The sequence below is a fragment of the Microcaecilia unicolor genome, chromosome 7, assembly GCF_901765095.1.
Source record: "Microcaecilia unicolor chromosome 7, aMicUni1.1, whole genome shotgun sequence".
NCBI classification, from domain to species: domain Eukaryota; kingdom Metazoa; phylum Chordata; class Amphibia; order Gymnophiona; family Siphonopidae; genus Microcaecilia; species Microcaecilia unicolor.
Window position 1 is genome coordinate 86,105,849 of NC_044037.1, and position 26,237 is coordinate 86,132,085.

General features: G+C 42.1%; 1 protein-coding gene across 2 annotated transcripts in view; it reads right to left on the bottom strand.

The window, feature by feature from the left end:
- SHROOM4 (shroom family member 4) overlaps window positions 1–26,237 on the bottom strand; it is a 373,235-nt gene that overhangs the window by 91,730 nt on the left and 255,268 nt on the right. For both annotated transcript variants that reach the window (XM_030210660.1, XM_030210661.1), the window contains 2 exons: window positions 14,283–14,414; window positions 4,050–7,116 (listed from right to left, as the gene is read on the bottom strand). In XM_030210660.1, coding sequence (XP_030066520.1) covers window positions 4,050–7,116; window positions 14,283–14,414 — 3,199 coding nt within the window. The remainder of the gene's footprint in view (window positions 1–4,049; window positions 7,117–14,282; window positions 14,415–26,237) is intronic.

The following is a 26,237-nucleotide window of genomic DNA, read 5'->3' on the forward strand; positions in this document are numbered from 1 at the left end:
GGTCGTTTCTGAGATGGGCGTCCTTGGTTTCCATTATCGCCGAAAATCAGAAACAACCAAGTCTATGGACAACCATCTCTAAGGACGACCTAAATTTCAAGATTTGGGCGTCCCTGACCGTATTATCGAAATGAAAGATGGATGTCCATCTTGTTTCGAGGGTTTCCTCGCCCCTCCATCGGGACGTTTTGCGAGGACGTCTTCAGCAAAACTTGGTTGTCCCTTTCGATTATGCCCCTCCACATGCATCCAGATTTTTATTACTGGAATGTTCTGACTGCCTCAAAAAACTGAAACTTAACTGAGCCCCTAAATGGCTGGTTCTGACTCGACCTGGCAAAATGAATCTTAATTCTGAATACAGTTCATTAACCTTTCAAAAAAAAAAAAAAAAGCCAAAAAGTAAGTTGAAAGAAAGATGTAGAAAGGCTAGTTTACAGCTGCAAAACCAAAAATATATTTGCAATAGCTAGACATCCAGATCCGATAATGGGTAAAAGAAGGCTGCAATTAAGGTTCAAAAAAAGGCAGCTCTGCTCTGTCTTGGCCTTCTAAACCTAAATAAAATGTACTTCAAAACTATGTTTAATAACTATGAAGGGAAGTGAGCCAAAATGGTGCATGTGTTGCCTCTTCACCAAGTGTATCCTGAGACCCTGAAGGACTCTCCACTTGAGCATACCTGTTTCAAGAGCCCTATGCAGATCAACGTCCCTGCTATATCCTGCTGCTTCAGGGAAGGACAAGAGGATTTGGGAGCAGGAAAGCCCCAGGAGCCCCTGGCCATGGCCTGCACTGTTGCACTACAGAAGATAGGAGGCGCATGAGAGCAATGCTCAGCTTTTCTCTCTGCTCCAGGACTGCGGAATTTCTAGCAACTGACTGTGTGGGATGCAACTATATCCAGAAATGCTACACAGCACTACTACTGCAGCACAGCTAATGAAATAAAGCTTATAAATTTTCTGAAAGCAAAAATGCTTTTTAAACTAGAACAGCACAGAACTGCAGTGCCCTAAAGTAATCAGGAAAGCTACAACTGAAAGGCTTTCAGTCTAATCCAGCAGCTTTAGTTAGTTTTTCCTGGCTATATTTCTCTGGCCCAAACTCCTGGAAAGGTCAGTGGGGGCTTCTGTAATGGAGCGCTGCATATGTGGAAAAAAAAGGGGTTGTTTGAGGATTTGTGGGGAGGGTTTTCTGCAACAGACGGTGATGATGGCAGAGGCAGTGGTAGGGACAGATGTGTCGATAAATGATGTGTGGAAGCACGTTTGAAAGATGTATGGAGGGGAGGTTATTTAGGGAGGCTGTGTGTGTGGGGTGTTGATGTGGTGGGATGCACGTGGGTGTGTTTCTAGGGCAGCATCTGTGATGATCATATGTGGCAGGTGTTTTAGTGTGGATGCTGGGGAAGGCGGTGGAAATACACAGCTTCCTCAAGTTTCCTAATCCCAGGCTCCCTGTGATGCTTGCAGCCTCCTGGGTACTGTGTGCCAACAAACCTGCAAGATGACTTTAAACTCTCCACTGAATTTCTCTTTAAAAATCAGATGGCTGGCTAGTGATATTTGATCTCTTACCCCATGTTTGTGTGTGGAAAACATGCATGTTAAAACCTGCAAAAAAAGCTAGTGTCTACTCTACTGCAGGCATGCTCTAACCTCAGCCTTGCCTATTTCCCATGGGCATAGTTATCCACAGTGTATACAGAGTGGACTTTTCCTCCACAGAAAGAGGAAGACAATTTTCAAAGGAACCTTGTCTGCAGCTAAAGCACCTGTCTATCAGGGGAAATATCCCACTGAAAATTAACCTCCATTATGTATGTCATCAATGGTATTACTGTTATACAAAGTGGTTCTGTCCATCTCAATTGGATTATCTGTGAAAGTATGGCAGTACAGAAGCAATTGAGAATCACAGAACTGTATTCATTTGATTCCCACATCAATAGGGCTAGACACGGAAACGATTTCAGTTGTTTTTCAGGTCATTTTTAGATTTGCCCCCAATTTTGGGGCATTTTTGGTTTGTTTCCCACATTTGTGTCAAATTTGTAACACAAATTAGGACTTTTTAACATGAGTAAATTGAATTGATGTGCATTCATTTGTAAATTAATGGTCGTTAAATCGATTTAGCACCCACTAATATTTAAGGGCCAGTTCTATAACACGGCGCCCTCATATAGGTGTGCCAATTTTGCATGCTGAGCACCAATTCTAATATGGCATGTTTGCCAAGATACCATTATAGAACACTAGCGTAAATCTGAATTGGCATGCCAACCATTTACAGACAAAGCAACAGAAGAACAGATCTTCGCAACCAGCACAATCATAACTCAGGAGAACAGCAAAGATGACAAAGTCACAAGCGACAATGTGACTTTAATATAAACAAGGCCCGACTCAACATAGGCCGTGGTTTCGGCGTACCAGGCATGCATCAGGAGTCTAATGCCTACAAACAGCTGAGTCTTACAACGTCTGCTTAGAACATCAAGGACAATCACATACAAGATACCCTTTAAACTGGCACTAGTGTTGCATTACTGGATCGAGAACTTCCTGTATGTGATTATCCTTGATGCTCTGAGCAGATATTGTCGCTTGTCACTGTCTTCTTCGCCGTTCTCCTGAGTTATGATTGTGCCAACCATTTACACCAGATCAATGGCAAGTGTAAAGGGGTGCGCCTAAATGCACCATGCAAAGTGTGCAACTTATAGTATTCTATAAGTCATATACAGAAGGTGGAGACACGCCCATAGTCCACTTATGCTCCACCCACATATATGCCCTCCTCGCAGTTCCATAAGATAACGTGTAAGTGCTATAGTATGCACAGGATGAAGTCGGTCCAGAAGGCGGCTACAAAATTGGTCAGTGGTCTCTGTCGTGAAGTGTATGGAGGAAGACTTAAGGGTCTTAATATGTATACACTGGAAGAAAGGTGGGAGAGAGGGGACATGATAGAGATGTTTAAATACCTCTGTGGCATTAAAGTACAGGAGGTGAGCCTCTTTTAAATGAAGGAAAACTCTGGAATGAGAGGGCACAGGATGAAGTTAAGAGGTTATAGGCTCAGGAGTAATCTAAGTGGGATCTCTTAGGGAAAGGAGGAGATAGTGGTTGCTGTGGACTGGGTGAGCCATTTGGCTCTTATCTGCCGTCATGCTTCTATGTTTCAATAGCGCCTAGATACAAATCAACAAAGTGGGAAGTGGACCAATGATTCCAGGACGCTGAGACTGTGATAGTGTATAAAGGAGCAAACTACTACAAATAAAGTTTGCTCCTTTATACATTATCACAGTCTTAGCGTCCTGGAATCACTGGTCCACTTCCCACTTTGTTCATTTGTATCTTTACCCCGTGGGATTTTGTGTTCATCCGCTTCGGTGGAGAGCCTACCCTCAATAGTGCCTAATGCACTTAGGTGCATAATTGCCCATTTCAGTGTCCTTGAAACGCATGGTGCTTAAGCGTAGGCACCAAGTTATAAGATGCGCTAACAAACTAAATGCATACTAATGAATGAACATCCCTACAGTTAAGTAACTGTTTTGATTAGCATGCAGAATTATAATTGAGTTAACAGAAGCCCTTTTTAAAAAGAAAGGAAAGGGGGAATCCCATTCAGTGCATGAAAGTTCTTTGGTTGTTTAAAAATCAATTCCTTCCTCAACTGGTTGGATTCCATCATGGCATTCTTGTAGACATTAGCAGGAAACCATGTAAAATGTGATGGGGTGAACTCTGTTTCATACACAAAACTACCAGTCACAAACTAAAACCTGCTGCCAGAAGCCAAACAGAAAGAAAAAAAAAACATAACCGAAATCAACATCTTCAAATCTAAAAGCAAACAAAAAAAGTTGGCCTATGTTTTATGAGGTCTCCTTTTCACATAACTAAATGAAAATGTACCCAGGGTTGTATGTTGGTTACTGGTACAACACTCCATTCACAACTGCATTCTTGTAGGTTTACTTACAATGACCAAAGCCAATTTTCATATGCAGACTAAACATAAGAGATTCTCACCTGTGAGAAAGGCTTCCTTGCTTGCCAATGATCACTGCACAGGGAGCTACTTTCCTCCATGATGCTATGTTGAGATAGACAACAGCATTCTGCACACCTTGGCCATTGATGGTGATGACAGCGATAACTATGGTGGCTTGGCTGTAGGTTTCTTTTTATTAATGCAGGACATACATCACCAGAACAGTATATGCAAGGTTCATGCCTTACTGGCCCATGGACATTACAGGTATATACCACAGCTCTGAGATAATCACAGTCACCAGGATGCTTTCCTTGCTTGCAGCATATGGGTTGGTCCATGCCTTGACTTATGTAATCTGAACAAGAAATGGAAGAATCTTGTATTATTGGTGATGCTGGATGGTAACTTTGGTCTATGGAATGCCGTCTACGGTCTCTGCAGTCTAGGATTGCTGGCTGAAAAACAGTTGTTTTCTCAGTGGGCACTGATCTGAAAGCAGGCTTGTTTTGTTTGATAAGCATGACAGGGTGATGAGGGTTGGAGATGGTCTTGCTGGTTTCTTCGAAGAATTTTCTCCTATCTGCAAAGGGCAGGAGGGTGGATTCTTCCGATATCTGCTTGGGCGTAAGTATTACCTCTGATTCTTCACTGTAAGACACTAACTGGTTTTCTTTGGGATGCCTGAATTGAGGCTGCAGTTTGTGCTCCGGAGACCACTTCCATCGGCCTCCATTTCTATTAGATATTTGGCGACTTCTTTGCTTTTCAGGTTCGGGAGAAGGACAAGGAGTGTTCTGTTCTCCATCTGAGATAGTAGACATAGACATTCTGCTTGTTAAATGTTCAGTTGTTCTTTGAGCATCATATACTTTTTTGAGGTCCTGGCTCTTTGCCTCTTGATTTAGGCATTCTGAGGATTTTGTTCTCCATATGTCATAGGAGGGCTTGCTGTCTGAAGTGGGTGACTTGCACTTTGGAGGTGCATTCCACTGCCCATCAGGCACACCTGCCATCCTGCCTGTTAGCTGGTCAGTGACTCTTTGAGCCTCAGACATCCTCGGCTCATAGTTATTTGTCTCTTGATTAAGGCTCTCAGAGGACTTTGCTCTCCATATATCAGAGAGCTCATCTTCTGAAATGTATGACCTAGTCTTTTGGGGAGCATTCCACTTTGTGTTTGGAACAGTTAGATGGCTGGCATTTCTTAGAGGTTCATGCGCCTTCAATTCATGATTATCCAATTCTCGATTCAGGCACTCTGAAGACATGACTCTTTTTATATCATTGGAGGGCTTACCTTCTGAACTGGGCAATTTAACTTTTGCAGGTGCAGTCCAATCCACAGCTGACACAGCAGATTCGCTGTCAGTTAGATGGTCAGGAGTTTTCCGAGTCTCATCCATTCTAAGTTCATGGTGCTTTAGATCTTGATTCAGGTAATTTAAAGATTTCTCTCTTCCAATATCACTGGAGCCTCTCCTTTCTGTGCAGGATGACCAACTCTTTGGAGGAGGTGGTGGAGGAAGACAACGAGAAGGAGGAGGACAAGCAGTTTCACATGGTTCATCTGTTTCCTCAACTGGTTCTTCTCCACAGAGGAATACTGAAGACCCTTTGCTCTTCTGTAACTGGGCCTTCCTTCTTTGGATTTCATTTCTCAGATTTGTAGCAAAGCGATCACTTCTCTTTCTCATTTGGGCTGAACGATGACGAGATGAAGCAGGCTTTCGAACATTCAACTTGCTTTCTTTGGGATCTTTATACTCTTCCACTAAAGTCTCCATGCTGCAGGCAGACCTTAAAGCTACATTTTCAGTGGACAACTGTGGGGCAGGCTGGAAGTTCTGCTGGTGATCTGTTGTCTCATCTGGTACACTATAAGACCTCTCAAAATCAGGACTGTCTTTTAAATGTGACGGTTCACAACTGCCTCTTAATTTTGGACTGCATGCATCTTCTCTTGTATTCTTTGAGTTGTGGACCACTTCTTCAGCAAATAGAGGCTTCTTATTATATTCCTCATGAACAGCTTTATCAGAGAGATGTTCTTTGTCACTTTCTTTGAGGCAAGGGCTTTTTTGATCAAATTGTGTACTATGAAGTGGGGACATGGTCCACTGATGCCTCTCCTGTACAAGCTGACTTTCAGAACTATAGCCAAACTCTGCAGTGGGGTTCACTAACTGCAAGCTGGAAGCTACTAGGCACTCCGAGTCACTGTGCTGCTCTAATACATGGACTTTCTGCTGAGGGCTAGTGCAGTCTGTCAAAGAAACTGGTGCAGCTTGGTCTCTATTATCTTTATTGTTTTTTATGTTATTACATATTGAATTATCTGCAGACTGTTTGCAGATGGACACTTGTTTGACAAATTGTTCTCTGTTGTCATTCAGTAGTGTTTCAGTGCTTTGTTGACCTTTGTCTGTTTGTGAGCTGAGCATATAATACTGGTCAGATGACAACTGATCCTTTGTATGACCTGAACACAAAGCAAATGCCTGTCCACAGCGGCAATGCAACCCTTCCAGGCTCTTATTTTGGACAGACAGAAAGGTGTCCGAAGTCCATCTCCCTGCAAGATGCAATGAGTCCACAGGAGCAGAAGCTCTACGCTTCTCAGAATGAACAGCATGGGCTTTAGATGCTCGGAGGCTATCCCTCCTAACTGGAGGCTGAGGTGCTGCTTTTGAAGAACCTGAAAGGCTTGTTTCATATGTGCATGAGGAAGGCCTAGAGTTGGGTTCAGAATGTCCACCAAGGTGGTGAGAGTTTGATCCTTCAGGGGTTTCCCCACCACCATTTCCAGTCTGCAAGTATCTACCATCACTGTGTTTGCAACCACCCAAGCCTTGGAGAATACAGTCCATGGAAGCACTCTCCTCAGGCCTAAGTGATAGAGTGTAGTCTGAAGTATTGGAACTAGCAGAGAATGAACTGTAAGCAGAGTCTCTCTTGTTGTGATACATGCTTTGGTCAATTGGAGAGAGATTCCCCTCAAAGTACGTTTGGTTGGGTTGGTCAAGGCTTTCCATGCTTCCAATAGAACTGCTTTTGTCAGTGCTGCAATGGCGAGATAGCTGGTTCCACTGTATAGAGAGATCACTGCAAGACAAAATATAGACTTGTCAAGTAAATGGTTTATAATAAAAACAAGCTAGTTTTAGAGATGTGTACAGGCAAGAAAATTTTGGTTAGTTTTTGTCTTTTTATTTTTTACAATTTTTTCCAGATTTTTGGGTGGGTTTTTTTCAGTTTTTAGTTTCACACATTCATTTTAACAGGGAATTTTTTAGTGTGTATTAAACTGATTTAGGGAGTCTTTTACTAAGGTGCACTAGTGTTTTTAGCTCACACTAAAAATCAGCTGGTGCTAAATGCTGAGACGCCCTCAGTGTTTAACGCGAGCTAAAAATGCTAGCGCACCTTAGTAAAAAAAAAAAACCCTGAATGAGCACTAGCTGATAAACAAAGGCATACTAAGTCAAATACTATGCATTAAGTCAATTTAGAACACAATACATTTTTTTAAAGAGCACAAATGAAACAAATGCATACTAATGAATGCATACCCCTATAAGCAATAATTTTGACAAGAAAAGTACAACTAGAATGCCCACTCCAAAGGTGAACTGATTTTACATTTATGAAAGATTAAATTATTTTGTTTCAATGCATCATACTATAAAAATACAAATCATCGCCAGTAATGGCTGATTTTGAATGCAAAATGCCTATGAAAATTCACACTTATAAATAAGCTAGGACAGGGGTTCCCAAACCTGGTCCTGGAGGTTATTCATGAGTGAGATTTGGGAACCATTGAGCTACTGTGCTTACTTTCAAAGCACATAGACTTACAAAGTTAAATAGCGGCGTAGTTTCAAAGCACTTAGACTTACAAAGTTCTCTAGTAACCTATAGAACTTTGTAAGTCTAAGTGCTTTGAAAATAAGCCCCTTAGTAACATATGTAACTTTGTAAGTCTATGTATTTTGATATTATGGTAAATGTGTTCATTTGGATTGTCTTCCATCCCTAGACTCCAAAACAAAGTTCTCATAGTTCTGTGGCTCTGCCTTAGAGAGATATTTATCCATTCCTTATAAATCTTGCCTTCCTTCACAACATCTCTCTGTCAATAAATTCCTTCTTTTCAAGGGTTAATACACATGATTCTCTGCTAAGGAGGAAGAAACTCACCAGGCATTATATGGCAAATATGAAAGGGAAGCTATTTCTTGTTGTTGTTGGGGTTTTTTTTTTCCAATTTTTGGCACAGCAGTTTCCTCCCGCTTCCTTTAAGCTTCCACCTCAATTGGAACCAGCCTCTTCTGGGCCTATAGCACCAAGAGCCATTATTTTGTTCCCTATTATAAACTTTCACCGTAATGGTCATCAGTTAGGGTCCATACACCAAAGATCCCTCCATAACCTGTACAAACGAACCCTGACTCCACCCACTGAATGATGACTGATACTTCCCAGGGGCAGCAAATACTCCAGCTGTAGCATCCTTAGCACCAGCTAGGATGGGGAGCAAAGCCTTGCATGGGAAATGAAACTACATCTTGTTTGTGGCAGCATGCATTACTAACAATGATCTACTGGGTCAGCCCAGGAAAACGATTCAGATTGTTTTTCTAGATGAAAGAAGTAAGAATCACTTTAATGTTTCTTCTCTGCTGTCTTTTCTTTGTTCCACGTCCTAACTTCTGTTGCCCAACTAGGCTAACTGGGAGCATTCACCATATTTTCCCCAGTTACATATGGTTGGGGCCTTGGAGTTTGTTATAGTTCTGCAGCAGCAGCCATCTGGCTGAATTTGACTTTTGCCACAAACTCTCAGCAAATGCCAAACTCATTTATCTACTGCTGTTGTCAGTGCTATCAGCACACCAATTCTGACATCTAGGCCCAATCTAATCTCTCTTAAGTAGGAACTTAATGCCTTCTTTCTCCTGCTGGCACCACTAAGGTCACAGCAGCAGAATGGAATGAGCCACTAGGGTCATGGCCTGACCCAATATTTTGCCCAACACAGAATCAGCAAATAGAACATTTTGGGGGTGGGGCCAAGAAATGGTTTGTTCGGCCTTCCAAACATACTGGTGTTCTGTTGCCCCTGACTAGGGTCCAATAGCTTCTCCTTCCCATACAATAAAGAAAGTCATGCCATGCAGATAGTGGGAGAAAGCAGATGAGGAAGTGGAGCAAGGGCGTTCATAGCAAAAATACAATGGAGGGAAGGGGTGATAAATTGGAAGAATTACAAAAAGGAGCAGACAGAACAAATGGAGGAATGAAAGGACAGATTGGAAGGCAGATGAGACAAGGCAGTTTTGGGACAGGAAAAGAAATATAAGAAAAAGAACAATGAAGAGAAGGTTAAGAACGAGCCAAAAAGGGAGAACTTCTATCATTTAAACCTTCTTAACATGGACTGTTAAAAAAACATACCCCCCTAAAGGAAGGGAGGTTATAGGATAGGGTTGTTATTACATAATTCCATGCCCAATACTATGTGAGAAGGCCTAAGCTAAATAAAAATTGGACTTCTGATTTAACCAATAATCATCCCCCTCCCCAGGCAAAAGTAGCATGGGCGTTTATTGGATGGACACATGAAAACCACCACTTTACCCTAGTATTCTCTCACTGCCTGTCTTGGATCCTCCATATCAGCCGCACACGTCTATATATATATGTAATTCAACCAAACAAGGTACACAGCAACAGTACCTGTACTGCAAAATCTTTGATCAGTATTCAAAAGCACTTATCCATAGATTGTTAACTGATACAAGATCAATTCCATAACAGGGTGCCTGCATGGTACCTTTATAGAATACTAACGTAGCTGGGTATTATATGCACATATGGGGTTAGATGAGAGAACTTAAGCCAGCCACAGATCTGGTATATAATACCGATGACATACATATAATTTATATATTGAACTAGATTCAGTAAGTGACACTGAAAAAAATCTGCATGGAGCACTATTCTGTAAACAGCGTTCCAAGATGGATGTCCTTTATAGAGTAGTGCTTAGAGCCAATTTCCGTTCCTTGGTGAGTAATTAAGGCGTGGATCCCCAGTATTCAGCAATACTGTGTGCATCTTTAGTGAATGCTACCAACCCCTTTTGGGGTTACGTGCTATAAGATTTGTGCGCGGACCTTTATAGAAAAGCGCTTAGCAAGTTGTGCACGCGAATCTGAATTGTCGTCAATGCCAATAATTGATCGTTCAACAATAAATTCTTAGAGAGATAATTCAAATGTGGGGGCAATCAACACTATAATAAATAAACCCAGCACAAAAATTAGTTACATTTGTTAAGCAACAGTAACGTAATATGATAATGAATGCAAACGCACTAGCGGAGCCTCAGAGGTAACTTTGTTTCACACATGTGGAGCCGATGATGATTTAGTTAAGACACAGGGCTGTGTACCCTATGTGAAAACGAGTTACCTCCAAGGCTCAGCTAGCGTGTTTGCATTCATTATCATATTACATTATTGTCACCTAACAAATTTAAATAATTTTTGTGCTGGGCTTGATTTATTAATTGATCGTTAGCACCCACTTATTGGCACTAAGGCCTTAATCCCTTCATCTACGCAGACGATGTCACAATCTACATCCCGTTCAAACATGATCCAACAGAAATCACAAATGAAATCAAACACAGCCTCCAAATCATGAATTCATGGGCGGATGCATTCCAACTAAAACTCAACGCAGAAAAAACACAATGTCTCATCATCTCATCACAATACAACACAAACAAACCTACCACTATAAACACTCCAAACTTTACCCTTCCTGTTTCAGATAGCCTGAAAATTCTAGGAGTTATACTTGACCGAAATCTCACACAAGAAAGCCATGCGAAAAATACAACAAAGAAAATGTTCCATTCAATGTGGAAACTCAAAAGAGTAAAACCTTTCTTCCCAAGGGAAATATTCCGCAGCCTGGTGCAATCAATGGTGCTAAGTCAGCTAGATTACTGCAATGCAATGTGTGCCGGATGTAAAGAACAAATCATCAAGAACTCCAAACTGCCCAAAACACAGCAGCCAGACTCATATTTGGAAAAACGAAATACGAGAGCGTCAAACCCCTAAGAGAAAAACTACACTGGCTCCCACTGAAAGAACGTGTTACGTTCAAAATCTGCACTCTGGTTCATAAAATCATTCACGGGGAGGCCCCGGTCTACATGTCAGACCTCATAGACTTACCAACCAGGAACACTAAAAGATCAGCACGTACATTCCTGAATCTCCACTACCCCAACTGCAAAGAACTGAAATATATATCAACATACGCATCTAGCTTCTCCTACATAAGCACGCAACTGTGGAATGCACTACCAAAAGCCACAAAAGCAATACACGACATAACTAATTTCCGAAAACTACTAAAAACCAACCTGTTCAAAAAGGCATACGACAATGATCCATCCTAAATACCAGACAACAAAACCCATACCAGAATTGGAGAAAACCGAACTCTCTATACTTGACTGCCTAAATTACTCTGTCACGTATGAACTTTAACGCAATACCACTTTATTTCTCATTATGAAAATAAATTCTCTAAACTTGATTGCTTAATCTATTCTGTCACTCATGAACTTTAATGTACTACCACTTTGTATTTCTCATTCCAGAAATGGCGATCGCCATTACAGAACAATGTAAGCCACATTGAGCCTGCAAATAGGTGGGAAAATGTGGGATACAAATGCAACAAATAAATAAATAAATTAGCCAATTTAGCCGCATGCGAATCTCAGGATTGCACAGAAATTTGTGTGCTGGTTATAGAATCCAGGGGATTAGCTGCGAGTCCTATCCAGACTCCGCCTACCTGTAGGTTACATGCGCCCTTGCTGCATTTATGCACCCACAGTTACGCCAGGTCTATGGCTGGGGTAACTGCATCCACCTAAATTTTATGTGCATTGATGCCAGATTACGCTAGTATTCTATAAAGGGATCTGGGCACCCAAATGTCATTATAGATGAGAGTGTGGACAAGCGGTCTAAGGCACTGGACTTAGACTGCTAGCTTCTTTGGAGAGGTGGGTTCAAGTCCCACTGCTATCAAGCAGTACCCTTTTTGAAGGAGTGGAGGAGTAGCCTAGTGGTTAGTGCAGCAGACCTTGATCCTAGGGAACTGGGTTCGATTCCCACTGCAGCTCCTTGTGATCTTGGGCAAGTCACTTAACCCTCCATTGCCCCAGGTACCAAAACTTAGATTGTGAGCCCTCTAGGGACAGAGAAAGTACCTGCATATAATTTGTACAGCGCTACGTACATCTAGTAGCGCTATAGAAATGATAAGTAGTAGCAGTATAGAATACACACTACAGTACAGAGCTCAGGCAGATTTTCAGCATTTGCATGCTTACATACACAAGTACAGTCAACTTTCTTTTAATATTCAGGTTAATAAGGTGGTTAATAAATCTTTTTTCTTACATAAAAAGCTGTGGGTTATAGGTAAATATTTTGAACTAGCTGTGTTTCATTTAGTGGAACAGTCATTAATACTGCCATTATTGGACTACTGTAACTCCATCTTCACTGGTTGCACAAAAGCTCTAAAACTGAACCTGCAGAAAGTACAAAATGCTGCAGTTAAGAGTTATTTTCTTGGCGAATAAATATGATTCTATATCCCCTCTCATGCTACAACTGCACTGGTTACCAGTGGAGGCCAGGTTACAGCTCAAGATTTTGTTTTGACTTTTAAAGCTTTCTATGGAGATTCCCGGGGTTATTTAATTGATCATTTTGTTTTTCTTAATAGGATTTACAATGGAGTTACTAGAAATCTTTTTATGTTAGGATTCCCTACTGTTTGTAAAGTAAAAGCCATGTGTCCTTTACAGTCCTCACTAACCTATCAGGCAGCCTCTAGATGGAATTCTCTTCCTTCTTTTCTTAGGCAAAAAAACATTAGTATGAGTTTTGGAAACTACTAAAGACTTTTCCTTTTTATTAAATATTTTTTTTCAGCAAGGTGCATTAGTAGCGTAGGGGGAGGGGGAAGCATGTGGGAGAAATGCAATTTTCAGGCCACGCTCTTGTGTACACCTGCTCCAGAGTTAGTGTAATTGTGTATATCTACTTGCATATTTTAGAAAATGCAGCACAATTCTGCCCCCACTCTGCTTCTGGGACCACCTACGTGTACCACTATGCAATTTTGTAAAAGGCCTTTTCTTTGTGTAGAATCTGCTTTAAACACAGTGTTACCCCCTTAATGTGACCTGTTATACATTACATGGACTATTTAAAAACACAACCCCTAAAGGGAGGCAGGTTATGAGATGGGGCTGTTATTGCATAATTCCATGCCCAATTTGTGTGTTTAGTTGTTGAACATATCTTTAATAGATTTTTTTTCCAATCTGTTTCACACAATAGATGGTTGAGCCAGTAGTGAAGTCGACAGGAAAGTATAAGAACACAGCTCCTCATGTCCTCCATTTTTGCTTTGTTGTATTTGTTTCTACCTCTTGGTAGATATCTAGTATGTCATTGTTGCACTTTGATTACTAGGAGCCCATTGAAATTCTGATGTGGTGCTACTGAAAGTTTTCGAAGATGTTGGAGACTTTGGATGGAGGGAAGCAGGTTCATATTTTCAAAAAGGTACTTAGAATATTATTATGTATTATGGGTATATTACTCATGTATCCTGCACTTTATTAATATGACTTCCAAGTTAATAGACAGCTTTAAACTAAAAAAAAAAAACCAACAACAACAACAAAAACACTCCCTTTGATTATATATTGATTCATTGTTGAGTTCTGTACGAGCATTTATTTTTGGTTTAAAATCCTAAACACTGCAAAATAAATAGGTAAGTGTGTGAAGAAAAACAAGGAAAACATGCAACAGAACCCATAGGAGCCAACTTTTCAAAATGATTGAGTATGCTAGACCCAGTGGAAATTAGCCTTCCCTGGATGCTGTCAAACAGTTTGCTCAATACTGGGGGGTGTTCGAGCACCCACAGAGCTGGCTCCTATGACAGAAGCATTAAGAAAGTCAATAAAACATGGAAGTTCACCTTAGAAAAGAAAGAGAACTGCTGTTTTGACCAAGGATACTTTTAAATGCATATTTCACCATAATGGTGTAAAATTGTTTACAGGGAAATGAATTTCCAAGTTTACGCCTTCTCCTATTCTCCCTAATACGTACCTGTATCCCCCATCTCATGAAAGGAACACTCACCTAGCTTCACATCCTGAATGCCAAGACAAGCTGAAGGCATCTGAAGGAAAGTGCATGGTGGCTGCTTCAGTCCGGACCTCCGACAGCTTGGCGAGGTGCCATGAGTGAGGCCTTATGACGGGGACATTCCTCCTGCCAGAAACAAATGCCAACAACAAGAATGGAAAGGAAATTAGCTCTGAGGAACCGAGACTGAAATCACTTCCTGGACTGCTTCCTTTTCTCAACAAAAAGGATTCTTTATCAGTGGACACCATGAGTCCTTATGACCCTACTTCTCCCTGCTTTATACCTTTTATATCAGACAGTGTGGGAGGGATATTCCCATCAGCAGGGTAATGGCCAGAGAGGACTCAAAGGGGAAAGCTAGGGTGATGGGAATACATTGACCCAAAATGCTCAAAGGTTATGGTTTTCCACCACCTTAACTTCATGATCAAAGATATACCAGGACAATCATTTAAGCGAGAAAGTTACCCATGCGTTATTTTCATATAGATTTCTATGATTGCACAAAATTACTACAAAATTCAAAACAATACCTGTCACTGAAAGTCTCTATTCATATCTTTCCATAATAGCTTTCGCAAGAGCAGACCCTTTATAGTGTCAAATGAATGAAGACACACCTCGATTCTCCCAATATGGTACCTACCTATAATGCTGTTCTATGAATTCTATGGAAATGTAATACATGTAAAGATCCATAAGGTTCTACCCTGAGTCACAGGAATCAGAATGGGCTAAGCCACAGGTGCCATGGCATCCCGAAAATATGCAAAATACAAAAAATGGGGCAAAAATACCAGCTGTACCCACTATATCCAAAACATCAATAAACTATTTAGGTAAATAGCCTAAATATACACTCTCTCCTCTATCTTACATCTAACGATGTTACACATGAACAGTATCAGAATGTTCATATCAAATTGACCCCTGAACAGATTATTGAGCCTCTTATGGGCCAAAACCCCCTAAATATGAGAATGTAATCTGGCATCACTCCCTCCCTCCCTCCCCTGCCTAATACTTTTGCTATTGTAGGCAGCAGCACAGCCTTCTCTCTGCCATTTCCATCTGCTGGAAATAGGAAGTTGCATCAGAGAAAGCAGGATTTGGCAGAAGGAAGGCCTTACACCAGCCAGAAGCTGCTTGTTTAAGTGCTGCCACCCAAAAGAGCAATGCTGACGGGCCACAGGTATTGGGGGGGAGGAAGGGGGAAAAGTGTAAGATGCCAGTAAAAGCAATATGACTTGGCATATCTGTTGGGGGAGGGGAACTAGACAGAAAAACTGGATAGTGGGGGGGATAGAAAGGAAGAGTATGCTGGACCTGGGGAGGAAGGAAGACAGGGAGATACTGGAAATGGGGTGAAAAGGAGGAAAGAAAAAAGGGAGTTAGTGGGGAATGAGAGATCAGTGGGGAATAGGAGTGGGAATTGGGAGTGTGGGGCTGGGGGGTAGATATTTATTGTTTAGTAGTAAAAAAGCCCCGTTTCTGATGCAAATGAAACAGGGGCTAGCAAGGTTTTCTTCTGTGTGCATGTGGAAGTGTGTGTGTCCCTGCCCTCTGCCCTCTCTCCCTTCCCCTGTGCTGTCTGTCCCCTCTGCTCTCTGTCCCCTCCCCCCTGGGAGTCGAGTCCTTCAGTGTTAAGTTTCCTGCTGTGCTGTGTTTGTGTTACAGAGATAGTGAGGGCTTCTGCCCTCTCTCCCCTCCCCCCTCTGAGTCCTTCACTGTTACAGAGAAAACGATTTGATTTCGTGCTTTGCTGTGTTTTCCTTCACTGTTTGTGTTACAGAGAGAGCGAGGGCGGGGCAGACACTCATGGGGAAACCGGATATCTCTCCCCCTTCACACTTCCGGCTGGAGGCTTCATTTAGAACGTTGGTGGTGCCTTTTATATATAGAGATTGGGTGAGGGTCTATCTGTATTCTATATGAGACATTAAAATTAGTAGTATTATCTTAGGGGCTGAGCTGGGGTGGGGGGGGGGGGGGGGGGTCTGTGTGAATAGTAGATACCTTTACTGGTTCTACTAATTATGAATGTGATTTTTTTTTTGCCACCTAGTCTTTCTAGAAATTGGGAGGTTTCTCATAACCAGCAAGGTAATAGTAGGAGGAGGTCTCAGCTTGGAGGGAAAACTGAGTGGCTGGCCAAGCCACTGTACCATAGAGAGTAGGAGTCATTGGCTAACTAAGCCTTTGAACAAGCTCATGCGGGCCAACAAGAGTTGCTTAGGCCACAGCATTGCAGAATGCTGACAGAAGGAGAACAAAAGTTTTTCACTGATCCTGAAAGTGACAAAAAGGATTCAGAGGATAACCTCAGGAGCCGAGATAAAGATGGCTAGGGTTCAACAAAAAAAGTGCCTGCAGCCAACATCTGCATCCAGTTTCCAGATAAACAAGGAGGCTGGCAGGATTTGGATCCAGGAGGGTCCAAGGGATGGAGTGCCTGCGGCCTATGCCCATGATCTACATCCAAGGAAAAAAAAGAGAAGAGGTACTGGCCATCCTTTACTTTGGGGGAGAATTCCAGTGCAACGAGAGAAGGAGGTTTTCTATACCCAAGGGTAAAGGGAGAAGAACAAAGTGAACTGTATTTTTCTTATTTTATACTCTGCATTTTGATTGACTCTATTACTATTTTTGATTACTTAAAAAACTTTTAGTAAATTGTGTTTCAGAATAAACCCTAGGCTGGACTGTGAGTTTGTTGAAGTTGCAGTAAGAGATCCTAGGGCCCAAACAACTTCCCAGCCCTAGCTGATCCTGTCCCAGAACCCTATAAACCTAAGGGTGGAAAACCTAAGCAGAGCACTGCTGCCACCCCTAAGTATGTAATCCCCAGGTCTCTCCATAAAGATGTCAGTGCTCACTGAGGACCCACAGACCAACCCCATGATCACTCAGATATTAAAGGATTCCACAACCTCCATTTTATACTCTCCCCCTGGTTTTGCAATGGAATCATAATCTGGCATGGGATATATCAGAAATTTGTGCCATTAGTCATGTCACAGTCTATAACATCTTACTTTGTGGTATTGATTACATTGCCCTTTCAATGAGGCTCTGTCATGTCATCCCTATTCCAGCTACATTTTAGCTTTTCTCTTCCCCTGCTCATTAGCAATACAAGATCCTTGATCTTTTTTTCCTTAACAGCATCCATGTTTGCAAATCTACACTGCAGTACCAAAAATCTAAAGTCCAAGAAATAAATTCAAGTAGCTAACTAACTATAAGTAACCATCTTTGGGAAAAGACGACTAAAGTAGCGGATCCAAAATGTTGAGAGTGGCTGATTTTTCATGTCATGGGCCCAGTCTGGAAAAGTTATGTTTGAACTTCTGTATCTTTTTTGAAAATTTTCTCATAAAAGGATGTGGTTTGGATTGTTATATCACAAATTGTTTGCTCTAACAGAATTAATTAAATCCTCATTTCTTTTGTTTCTAGAGACTTTAGTCACCTTTTCCTAGAGATGGTCACATATAGCAACTACTGGTGTAAATATAAATCAGCTATTGCCCATTCTTGAAAGGATCTGTGGTCTCGGGAAAGGAGAAGGTCATAAGAAATGCATTTCCCAAATTCTCCTCCTCAGACTCATTTTCCTCCTATTGTAGAAAAACTGGCTAAGGAAGGTCCTTCGCGCAGAGCTTCAGGAACGTGTCCCACTGCCAGTTTTCAGGATGCCCAAGATGACTATTGAAGAGATACATATTCATTGGACATCTAGTATATGCAAACTGATGCCAAAAAACAGACTGGCTTTGGAGCCACTAGGGGGGCCCTTTTACTAAGCCGCATAAGGGCCTACGCGTGCCAATTCGAGTACTACCCTGCTACTAAATGTGCCAGGCAGTAATTTCATTTTTGGCATGCGTCCCCTACGCGCGCCAGAAAATAGTTCTTCCTTTTCTGGTGCATGGCGCTACTGGGCGGTAAAAGGCATTTGACATGCGTAGACCCTAAGGATCTACACACCTGGTTAACCCGCGAGACCTTACCATTAAGTCAATGGTTGGCGGTAAGGTCTCAGACCCAAAATGGACACGAGTCCATTTTTGGTCAAAATTGTTTTTAAAAAGGCATTTTTTACAGGTGCGCTGAAAAATAGATATGCGTGCATACAAAACACGCACTTACACTACCGCAGGCCATTTTCCAGCGCACCTTAGTAAAAGGACCCCTAGGAAGTTCTGCTATAGGGAAAACCTACATGCAATCATCTCCTGTCTTGCTGACACTCTGCTTCCTCCCCAATTCTCTTAATTTCCAAAACTTGAGGTGGTCTTAAGAGTATTACAGTTCCCAACAATCTTGTTTGCCCATGTCAGTAAAGTTATCCAAGGAAACCCCCTTCGTAGTACAAAGACTTTTGTGCAAAGCAATAGCCATGGTATGATGAAACCTGCTGAGGTTTCAAGCAGAACATCCTCAAACCTAACAGCCACTGTATGTCATTATCAGTGAAAGAGAAGGTTGCTCAGTAATGAATCCAATCCCAAGATCTCATAATTTAGCAGTCTTGAAATTTCGAGATTGCTGTGACAAAACATTCATAATTGACAATATTTTAAAATAAACTTAATTATGTTGCACTGTACATTGAATGGATTGTGTTCACTGGATCACAAAAATATGCATTCTACAATAAATGTTAACTGATTGATTAAACAAAAATAATGAAAAACGTTGTGTTCATCAAGTGAACCTTGCTTAATAAAAAGCATCCAAGATATCACATTTCTGTACAGGCTGACATACTGAAAAAGAAGAATAGCTAGCATTAAAGTATTTCTTTATCATCAATCAAGAGTCCCCTGCGCAGACTAGGGCAGGGCTTCCCACCACTATGGGTCACGAAAATTGCTTGGGTCATCAACAAATTTCCATCATTATCAAGGCTGGATAATGTTAACCTTAGATTAAGAACCTCTGAGACAGTTCTAGTCAGTAAATGTGGACCTTGTCAGAGCCCTAAGATAAACATGAGATGCTTGTGTTAGCAGTCACGATTCTGGAGTTTTTATCTATCTGTTTGATCAGTCATCATTTTGGGAAAGAGCACAGCCATTTTGGATGTTACTATGAATTTTGCAAGCATTTTGTTTATGTTTTCAATTTTAAAAAATAATTTTATTTGTAGCATTTGTATCCCACATTTTCCCACCAATTTGCAGGCTCAATGTGGCTTACATTTACCGTAATGGCAGTTGCCATTTCCAGGTAACAGAATTACAAGTGGTAATGCGTTAAGTTGCATACATACATGGTAACATACTGTTATCCATTTTGGAACACTGTAACATCTATAAACTCACTTGTCCCCTGTCCTATCCCCAGAACTAGTCCCCCATAACTTCACCTACAGGCTGTGGGCTGACCCACATTAACAACAAAAAAAGAACAGAAGAAATTCCCTCCATGGGTATCCAAGTAAAGAAAAGGAACAGTGAAGGTGACCAACAACAGGAAGAAAGCCAAGGTGCCACACAACCTTTATTCTCGACCTTCAAATGACCCGACACAAATCGTGCTCGGCCTGCATCAGGAGTCCAAAGTCTGAAAGTCAGAATTTAGCAGTTAATGTTGAAACTCGCTGAATACCGTGGCATAAACAGCTATGGAAGAGATGAGCTCCCACTAGTCAAGAAGAAAGAGCGGCATAATGATGAACAGACAAAATTTCTACCAAAATTAACTTAAAGAAAGGGAAATTGCAAAGCTCACCCTATAGCAGTGATCCACAGGAAACCACTTCTTATGTGCTGAAAGCAGAAAGCTGCTAAACCCTGATCTTCAAACTTTAGACTCCTGATTCAGGCCTGTGAGGGCCAAAACACGATTTGTGTCGAGTCTTCTGAAGGTCGAGAATAAAGATTTTGTGGCACCTTGGCTTTGACTCTTCTTCCTGTTGTTGGTCACCTCCACTGTTCCTTTTCTTCACTGGGCCAGATAAGTCATTAGCAAATACTTCATGGGCACATGTTTATGAGGCCCCTGTGAGATGTGCTCAGGACTCAGGAGGTTTGGATTACCAACTGCCCACTTTATGTGCCCTGCCTGTCCCATTGTAACTAGCAGCAGAATCAGCAGGTGGGATCCATCCAGCCAATGGAAAGGCAGTGGGGGAGGGAGCACTGGAAGGCAGCTATAGTCACAGGAAGGGAAGAGGTGCTCTGGAGGAAGATTCTGTGTTGCAGAAGTGAAGTTTCTGCATGTGGTGGGGAATGGAAGAGAATGTACCCCCCTCCAAAAAAATGCCCCAATACATTTCCCGCGGGAAGCAGCAGTTCCAACAACTGCAGTAAACATACAGTGAATCACCCTAACAAAGTGATTAAAGAATTGCACTGCTCAAACTGCTTTTTCCTTTCATCTCCTCTGCTGATCACAGATGCACAAAAAGTGCACACAGACATGCAAGCATGCACACAGACACACACCACAAACATGCAGAGACACACACACACCCATATGCATTTACATGTAAAGTGGTTGGAAAGAAATATATGAACCATGCTTTGCATGCTTTCTGCACTTGATTTTGGTTGTGTAATGATTACAATAATGGCTTGATCGCCATCCCTTTTGAGAAGTAAGATCTGATATGGTTGGAAGTCTGTTTAAAAGATGAACTAAATAAATTTTTTTTGTCTGTTATTTTTTTGATATTTTATTTTTGCCTCATCTTTTGCAAATTTGATATTCCACTATCGTCATTTTCTGCATAAAGCAAATAATTAACATATCAATAATGAACTCACAGAAATAAAACAATGGTTTATGTTATGTATTTGTTCAATTATTCAGGTTATTTACTGCCGCTCTACTAAGGCTTTAACTAGTCTGGTTTAAGATTGCTCATAACAGACTTGTGATACACTGCAATGTAACTAACCCACATACTTTCCATAAATATATTGAGTACCTGGGAGAATGGATGAATTAGTAGAAGAGAAAGAAGTTTCCACAAATGCATACAAGCCCTCTTTAAGCCTACTAACATCACTAATGAGAGAGGGTCTCTCCTCATGTCCTTTGTACAATCAGCTACCTGGTACACAGCAGAATCCACAGATTTATAGGAATCTGACAGAGCTACAATGTGAAAATATCTATCGTGGCCCCCGGAACCAGACCAAGCCTAACTCATTTTATATATGCCACTCAATAATAAACTGCACAAGCTTGTAGGAGGTGCAAGTCTGTGCTGCACAAGGTGACAGGAATACCTACCAGCCATAGAGGCAGAAAGCAGCACAGGCTGGAAGGAGGTACAGGCTAAGCAGCAGAAGTTGGTGGAGACAGCAGTCACAGGAGCTTAAGGTGGCACATGCCAGCTCAGAGTAGACCATACACACTGGAAGAAAGGAGGAAAGCAGTGGTGAGTGAAGCAGCCCATATGGGCCAAGGAAAGAAGAAACAGATTTAAAAAGGGGTGTGTGTATGCATGTCCAAAAATCAGTTCAATGCGGATTTCAATTTAAAACTTTGGACAAAACCCAGGAATTACAAACAAATTATACATTTCAATCAATGCATCCACCTAAGTCCGCTAACATACACAAATTTTTGGAATAGAAAGGTTTTCTAAATGTTCTGTTGTCTGAATAGCCCTAAATTGGGTTGGAAGGATTCTCCAGAGTTTTCCAGCCTGAAAAGTGAAGGAGGAATTGAATAATTTTGTTATTCTTTCCCCCTAGGATTTGGGAAATGGAAGGGACTAACATAGCTCAACAACTGTGTCCTTTGTAGTTAGGGGGGAAATAAAAAAAAAAATCATACAAGTTGGTGCGTCACCTTGTAAAATCTTAAAAAGAAAACAATAAAACAAACAATATTCTCACCTAACTGGAAGCCAATGAAGACGCATAAAAAAGGAGAAATATAATTTGTTTTAGATAAAGAATAACGCAAACAAATTCTGAATTGTCTGGATTTTGGAACAATCTAGAAAATATTACAGTAATCTATTTGAGATAATAATAATAATACCTGAACTAACAACTGAAATTACGGATGCAACATCATTTCCTCATTAAGGGGCCTTTTTACTAAGCTGCAGCAAAAGGGGGCTTTGTGCTAGCGGCGGTGGTGGCAGACGTTTTTGGAGTGCTAAGGGTAAAAGGCCTGAAAAAGAAATGGCGGTACTGACCGCTTACCACCAGGTAACTCCCTGCGGTAGTATTTTCTGAAAACTTCCGGTAGCACCAGAATGCCGAGCACTGGTGGTGGAACTACTGCCGGAGGCTGTGTTAGGCCTGCAGTAGTTTCAATTTGCCGTGTGGCAACCCTTGAGTAAAAGGCCCCTCAAGAGAAAAGCTTTCTTGACAAGAGAATAAATCTAGGCTCCAGGGATAGGTTATTAGACTTCATATACTGCCTTTTCTGGAACACAGAAAAAAGCGGTAACAATTACTAAACTAAAATAAAAAGTCAAGAAAGGAACTACTATAATAGAACAGAAGTCACAAATCATACCAAGAAAGAAATGTAAAAAGAGAGTACGCCAAATAAAGGTACAAAATAGAGGCACAGAAGGCCAGTCCAGACCACTGACTCCCACAATTAGTCAAGGACTTCAAAGAAAATTAAAGCTTTTTTCTTTAGTTAAGACATTTCCAGGCAGCCAAGGGAAATAGAGTGATGTATAGCTACACTGTAACATATTTTATAAAATCCAAAAATAGTGTATTTTATTTGCACATTTTGTTTTTGAAGTTTATTGTTTAGAACAGGGTTCTCAACCCTCCATTGCCCCAGGTAGATTGTGAGCCCATTAGGGACAGAAAAGTACCTGCAAACATAGTATATGTAAACCGCTTTGACTGTATCTACAGAAAGGCAGTATATCAAATGTGGAATAATCCTCAGGACACACCCAGCCAGTCCGGTTTTCAAGGTACCCCACAGTGAATGTGCATGAGATAGATTCACATATAATGGAGGCAAGGCATGCAAATCCATCTCATGCATATTCATTGTGGGTATCCTGAATACCTGAGTGTGTCCGAGGCCTGGGTTGAGAACCCATGGTTTAGAAGCAGTGCTCTTTTGTGCCGGTACGCGCCGGTATGGCATACTGGCACCCTTTTTCTGAAGGCCAGCTCACCTGCCCGCCTTCAGCTCCCCGTCCCCAACTTTCCGTTCGTGCCCCCTGCGTTGGAATCTTCTATTTTACCCGAAGTTGCAGCGGCGAACCGTTAGTGAAAGCAGCAGCCAGGCTCGCCTCCTTGCTTCCCTTCCCTCTCAGCATCCTGCCTTCCTCTGATGTAATTCTGTTTCCACGAGGGCGGGACGCTGAGAGGGAAGGGAAGCAAGGAGGCGAGCTGGTTCGCGACTTCAGGTAAAATAGAAGATTTCAACACAGGGGGCACGAACGGAAAGTCGGGGAGCTGAGGGCGGGCAGGTGGGGCTGGGTTTGGAATGATCTCAGGGGCAGGTGGAGGCTGGGGCGAGTCACTGGACATGGAAGGGAAGGGGAGGGGAGGATAGGAGAATCGCTGGACATGTAGGGGAGAGCAGAGGAGAATCGGTGGACATGGATGGGAGAGAAGGATGGGGCAAAGGAGAATCGGTGGACATGGATGGGAGAGAAGGATGGGGCAAAGGAGAATCGGTGGACATGGATGGGAGGGAAGGATGGGGCAAAGGAGAATCGGTGGACATGGATGAGAGGGAAGGATAGGGGCAAAAGAGAATCGGTGGACATGGATGAGAGGGAAGGATAGGGGCAAAGGAGAATCGCTGGACATGGATGGGAGGGCACGGGAGAGAGGAGAATCGCTGGACATGGATGGGAGGGGAGAGCAGAGGGGAGAGAGGAGAATCACTGGACATGATGGGAGGGAAGGATAGGGGCAAAGGAGGATTGCTGGACATGGATGGGAGGCGAGGGGCAAAGGAGAATCTCTGGACATGGATGGGAGGGGAAGGGAAAGAGGAGAACTGCTGGATATGAATGGGAGGGAGAATAGGGGCAAAGGAGAATCGCTGGAAGGGGAGGCCAGAGGAGAATCGCTGACATGGATGGGAGAGGAGGGAAGGGGAGAGAGGAGAGTTGCTGGACATGGATGGATGGATGGAGGGGAGGGCAGGAGAAATGCTGGACATGGATGAAGCAGAGGGAAGATAGGAAGGAGATGCACATGGATAGAGGGGGAGAGAGGAGAAATGCTGGACAGAGAAATGTTGGAGGGAAGGAAAGACAGAGGAAGGAGATGCACATGGATGGAGAGGAAGGGAGAGAGGAGAAATGCTGGACATAGAGGAGAGGAGGAAAGAGAGAGGAAGTGAGGATGTACATGGATGGAGGGGGAGGGGGAGAGGAGAAATGCTGTACATGGATAGAGGGGAGGGAAGACAGAGGAGGAGATGCACATGGATTTAGGGGAGATGAGAAATTCTGGACACGGATGGAGTGGAGGGAAGAGAGTTGAAATGCTAGACACGGATGGAGGGGAGGGAAGAGAGAGGAAGTGAGATGAACATGGATGGAGGAGAGGGAAGAGAGAGGAAGTGAGATGAACATGGATGGAGGAGAGGGAAGAGAGAGGAGAAATGCTGGACATGGATGGATGAGAGGGAAGAGAGGAAGGAGATGCATATGGATGGAGGAGAGTGAAGAACAGGAAGGAGATGCATACTGACGGAGATAAGGGAAAGGGAAAAGAGGAGAAAAACTGCACATGGATGGAGAAAATAGGTAAAAACTGGATCCACTCTATACCTCCTCCACTCAAGTCTGCGGAGAACCCAGCTTTTACCTATGGATGTAGAGCAAGAAATGAAGAAGAAAGGAGGAAAGTAAAGAAATAAATGGAAAGGAAGTCCTGGAAATGGAGTTAAGGGAACAGATAGCAGCAGAATCAGAGACTGGGACCAAAATAATCAGAAAAACAAAGTCACCAGACAACAAAGGTAGAAAAATAATTTTATTTTCATTTTACTGTTTGGAATATGTCCAATTTGAGAATTTACATCTGCTGTCTTTTTTTTTTGCAATGGTATACTGGAGCTGTAACAGCTTACAGAAATTTTTTATAATGAAAAAAAAATATATCACGTTATTTTTTTTCTCCTATATTGGTATGGTATTTTCAATGATACCTGTTTATATATGGGGTGTGGCTACTGTGCGTGTGGCCACCATATGGGTAGAGCCATAGATGGTGATCCCACCCATAATGAGTACTGATACCTTTTTTCCTACAAAAAAAAGCACTGTTTAGAAGTATAGCTGGCAGAACAGAGGTAATGCAAATGAAATTAAGCCTAGAAGTGAAAAGCTCTGCAGCACTGTTACAGTTCCTATGAGTCATCCACTCTCTTGTGGGGGTGGTGCCACATAAGTATTTTACAATGAAGTGTATGGACATACATATGTCTGCTGTTATACCACTATAAAGAATCTGTGCTTTGCTTGCTAGAGGTCTCAATCTGTAATGCATGATAACCAGAGTTAATGATAGCACAGGTTAACACATGCGGGTAAAAGAATTAGCCCCAAAGAAATGTGTGTGTGTATTAGGGGGGGGGGGCATTGGTTAATACGTGTGGTAACCCATATTAATGATAGAACGGGTTCCTGTACTTTAGTAAATCGGCACCTACGTGTTTTCTGTATATAGCATGACTTCACCTTCCTCCAAAAAGGAAATTAGTCAGGCCGCATCTGTGGATGTTTACACATCAGCACAATACAGCATCCTGACTAGACTTCTATCAGAGGCGTTAATAATGAATAAGCGGGAAAGCCCCTCTTACATCATTGACCATATACAAATAGCTACAATGACTAAAAATTATTTAAAGCACTTTGTCCAGATCTGAATTCTGGAACTTTGAGGGACTGCCCTGCTATTCCCTGAACGGGAAGGGTTTGGTTCATTCTGGAACCTAAAATCCAACAGCAGGGGAGTCTCCCTCTACTGT